This window comes from Rhinichthys klamathensis, unplaced genomic scaffold, assembly GCF_029890125.1.
Source record: "Rhinichthys klamathensis goyatoka isolate OS25496 unplaced genomic scaffold, OSU_Roscu_1.1 h1tg000185l_1, whole genome shotgun sequence".
Lineage (NCBI taxonomy): Eukaryota > Metazoa > Chordata > Actinopteri > Cypriniformes > Leuciscidae > Rhinichthys > Rhinichthys klamathensis.
In genome coordinates, this window is record NW_026606713.1 from 567,501 (window position 1) to 571,971 (window position 4,471).

The 4,471-nt window shown below is 40.2% G+C and overlaps 1 protein-coding gene across 2 annotated transcripts in view; it reads right to left on the reverse strand.

The window, feature by feature from the left end:
• Positions 1-1,949, reverse strand: part of srl (sarcalumenin) — a 26,574-nt gene extending 24,625 nt beyond the window's left edge. For both annotated transcript variants that reach the window (XM_056261722.1, XM_056261720.1), the window contains exon 1: positions 1,813-1,949. In XM_056261722.1, the coding sequence (XP_056117697.1) occupies positions 1,813-1,870 (58 nt within the window). In that variant the 5' untranslated portion in view covers positions 1,871-1,949. The remainder of the gene's footprint in view (positions 1-1,812) is intronic.
• Positions 1,950-4,471: the final 2,522 nt, after the last annotated feature.

The window sequence follows — 4,471 nt, forward strand, 5'->3', positions numbered from 1 at the left end:
CTTTCGGGAACCATAAAAGGCGCTTTTATGGCATTGCTTCAAAAAAAAAAAACATTCCCAAAAGAAACCCAAAGTCATTCAAGCAATTCAAATCCAGGTCGAACTTTTACATAAATTATTTCAGCAATCAAACACCATGCTAGCAAAGAAACATTCCTATAAGACATTTTGATGTGGCTAAATAGGAAGAAGGAGAAGAAGGCGAACAGATGTGAGGTCATAAGGTCGTAAACCCTTTGACCTAATACAAAGCAACTGGACCTAGATCATGTTTTGACTAATTAAGCCACACCCCCTGTCAATCAAGATTGAAGCAAACCAAATTTATGAAGCCTGTTAGTGGATTCAATCAGTAAAAGACAACAGTATCACAGCATGGGTCATGGTAAAACTTGCTTGCTTTTTTGACTAAAAAAAGACTGCATGATGACCAAGTTTAATGCTCTCATGCCTTCCCACAGATAAACTTCGATTTGCACCAGCGAAAGTGTAAAAATTTGCCACGCTATTTGATTTATTCCTTTAAAAAAATGAGCTTTACTTTATTCAGCCCATAATCAGATTCAAAACTCTTTTTCACCAATAACATTTACCATTCCACAATGCTAGGATAATCACCTAATCAGCCCCATTTTTGTCCATTTGAGGCAACTAGCACTAGCACAATAATGGTGCGGGACTGGCGTAGATCGCCGCGGCTCCTCCTGCTGAGATAATGCACGTCCTTATATGGCCAGTGGCTGGGAATAAATAAATTGCGATTGTGTCAGGGTGACAGCAGCTGCACGCTGGATCCAAAGACAAGCGCTGAAGGGAAGGGGAGGGGAAGAGAGGAAGAGGACGATGGGGGGAATCTATAGTAGACAGTGTCCGGTTACAGGACAACTTCCAATCTTAGACACCTGACGGCAGCCTGGGCCCACGAAAGGCCCACGTCGGGCCTGAGAGGAGACCCAAGGACGGAACAAGGGTAAAACGGCTGCCAGAGCCCTCGGAAAATACATCCAGAGCTGGAGTAGCTGGATTATTATAGCCTGGGGTTAACAGATAAGATCTTCTGGGATGGAGCGGTTAGAGGATTTAGCCGCCTCACGTTGGCAAGTCAATAAAACCAAAGTTGTGAATACAAGCGCCTCAGACTTCAGACATCATATAAATATGAGAGGAGTCTAGGCTTGTTCGACTCGAAGCAGACCGACATCAAGAGCGATTCGAGAGCTGATGCGTTTGAATCGCTCTCGTGGTACTTTGATGTCATACGCCGGTCGCCGCTTCAAGTCGAACAAGCCTTCTAGCTCTTTCCATCAGCTGGTGCCATGCCTCACAACAGCTGACACACAATGCATGAGCTCAAATGTCTACCGTACAAGAATAAACCCCATGCTTTTGTCCTACTATGACACACTCAGCTACTCAGCTTCTATGAACTTAAACTGGAATCGTACAATTTGAATTTGTGTAGCATTCAGACCTTATTGTTAAATCATACATGCCGAGTCTTAAAATAACTCATCCTTGCCCAGAGTTATTATTGAACGCTGCAGGTTTAAATATCTCAGCAGAGGGTGACATGCTCCGTTGGTCCATAGTTTTATCATTAGGAACTCGTTCAATAGGTTTATAGTTTCTACCGACCATTTAGAAATGACACCACAACATGCAATACTTTCGATCACTGATTCCGTTTGAGTTTTTCCTTTGCACACCGAGCTTAAATGTTTCAAATCACTAAATGGGGATTGGGACTCAGACAAGTGAACTTAATCTCGGGTCCATATTATTGAGCTATTGCAAACAGTATAATGTTCTTACCTGCTGTGGCCAGTGCCAGCAGGGGCACAAAGACGCAGAGCGAGACTAAGACCTTCATGTTGGCTGCCAGGAGACCTCTGGTCGCCGGTCTGGCTATATATACCAGGCTGAGAAGGTCAGAGGGCGCCAGCGAGAGGGTGGTCTTACAGACGGGACTATATGGAGGGGGCCGGTAGCATAGGTGTCGGGAACAAGGCGCACCAGAGCAGCTGACTGTCTCTTTTAGCAGAGCTGTCACGGTAGCGACGTCAAAACCAGCGCTCGGGTACATCAGCTGGTGTTGATTTTGGCAACTGAAAAGGAATGATGTACAAGAGGTATAACAAGACAACACTATTTGTGCCACGGCATTCCACGTTTCTAAAGAAGTCGTTTAAGGAATTGAATCACAATTAACGTGGAAGTATGGATTAAAACAGCTTGTTGGTCATCAAACTTTTGTCCTGTTTAACGAACTTCCACTAACCCGATCACAGGCTCGAGGCGGCGCTGTAAGTCACTGGCTGTCGTGCTAGGTAGGATTACAGGAGCTGACAGTCGGGAATAAGGTGTAAAAGTCGGCGTCATCGTTTCCTCGGAGAGCGGAGATTAACGCCTTATCATTACACCGCAGACACCGACTCAAGCACTTCACAGGCACATGAACTCTCTCTTCTTTAATCCCGTGAATACACTGTAAAATGTACACGCACAATTCATTTGTAAAAGACAAAAGTGAAAGGAAACAGGTGCTTGTTTCTGTTGCTTGGAGTCTGGGATTAAGAACAATTATGCAAATCCATTGTAAATGAGCAATTTAATAATAAGACAGTTAAAAACTACTGAACTGCATGACTCCTATATCCTACGCTTCTCCAGACATGCTCATTGTGAACTTTGTGACCAGAAACATGGTGAAAGAAGTTACTAAGTAAAAGTAAAAAGTATTTTAGGACTCCATAACTATCTAAAAATAAAAATGGCTTATTCATTTTTAGTTTTAGATACACGATAGATTATAAAGCTTGGGTAACACTGTATTTTGATGGTCCCTGGCTTTGACTATAAGTAACTTTGCAACTACATGTCAACTAACTCTCATTAGAGTATTAGTAGACTCTCTGCTTAATATCTGCTAACTCTTTATTGTGATGCTCCTCCAATAGACAATCTACTGACTATAAGTAACTTCGCAACTACATGTCAACTTATTCTAACCCTAACAGTCTACTAATACTCTACTAACACTCTAATGAGAGTTAGTAGACATGTAGGCGCAACTTTACTTAGTCAACAGAATGTGTTAAAGGGACCATCACAAACAATAAAGTGAAACCAAAACTTCAATTCTTATCTAACCCACCCAATAAACAAACATACCACTAAAACAGCAATAACACTGGACTGCAAAAAAAAGACACCTTTAAACCATTTTAAAGTGATACTATTTTGTGCATTAACACTGTCAGAACCAAAACCAAAACAGACACTATAGCAATAAGAGTGAAAACTATGCAAGCGAAACCAAATTGGTATAGTTTTAGATGTGACAATACACGATAACATCTTCGAGGGAATCATGAAACATTCTTCGAGCTCTCAGGGTTTATGATCTTTGCTCACGTATGTCACACTCCAGTAGTCAGAATAACCCGACAGAAATAAGCTTGTCTTTCTATTTGTGAGGCACCCAAATGCCACAGCAACACGTCTCTTATATTTAAAAATATAGCTTTGAATGTTAAAGTTGAAATGATTTGTTACTCGATACATTGTCATTTATTTATATATATATATATATATATATATAAAATAGCAGCTTCACAATTAATACACAGTAAAATAAGAATGATCAGACCAAGAATGAGAACTATAATTAACTACTATATTATCATCCACTTAAACGCACAATAATGTTGTTTATTATAAGCGTTTGTCTACAGCCGTTTGTCAATGTTTTTGTTCATCAGCTGGAAAAAAATCATTGTGAAAGTGATTCCAACTATATTGTTTCTCTGTCACCTTATCGTTATCGGTGTGAATGGGCATTTGCTGTATTAAAATTCATCAGTTATGAAAAACTCCATTTCAGCAAAAAAGCAGATCTACAGAAGGCATTAGTGTTATTATATCCAACTCAATTCAGTTCAAATTGTGTTCTCATCCAATAGTATCAGTGCAGTTAAATCCATAACATTACTGAATATTACATTTCTTACAGTGGCAGTGGCAAGGAACCAAAACCTTCAGAGAAAAAACGGCTTTTACAGAGCCTTTTATAATGTTAATGACTAACGTGAGTGTAATGCAGACAGTCCATAATTCATATAGAAGACGAATAAATAACTACACAATACACAGAGAAATTGTAAAAAACAAAGTACAAACTTTATTATTCTGTTTTTACAAAGGCACAAGCCTCTTTTCCCCAGTTTAAAAAAAAAATACAATAGCTTCTCAACCAAACGGACTGACTGTCCCACATAAAGAGAAACAACAAAAATAGAAACAAAAAAATAAAGAGATGACAGACAATAAAAGAGGGAGAAGATGAGAGACAGGACAAGTCTGGAGACTGCGGAGACGGCCCAGAGGACATGTGGTGTGCCAGGACAAACGTTGAGGGTTAAACACAGCCGTGTGGTTCAAAAATCACAGCGAGAAGAGCTTCGGTCGAGGA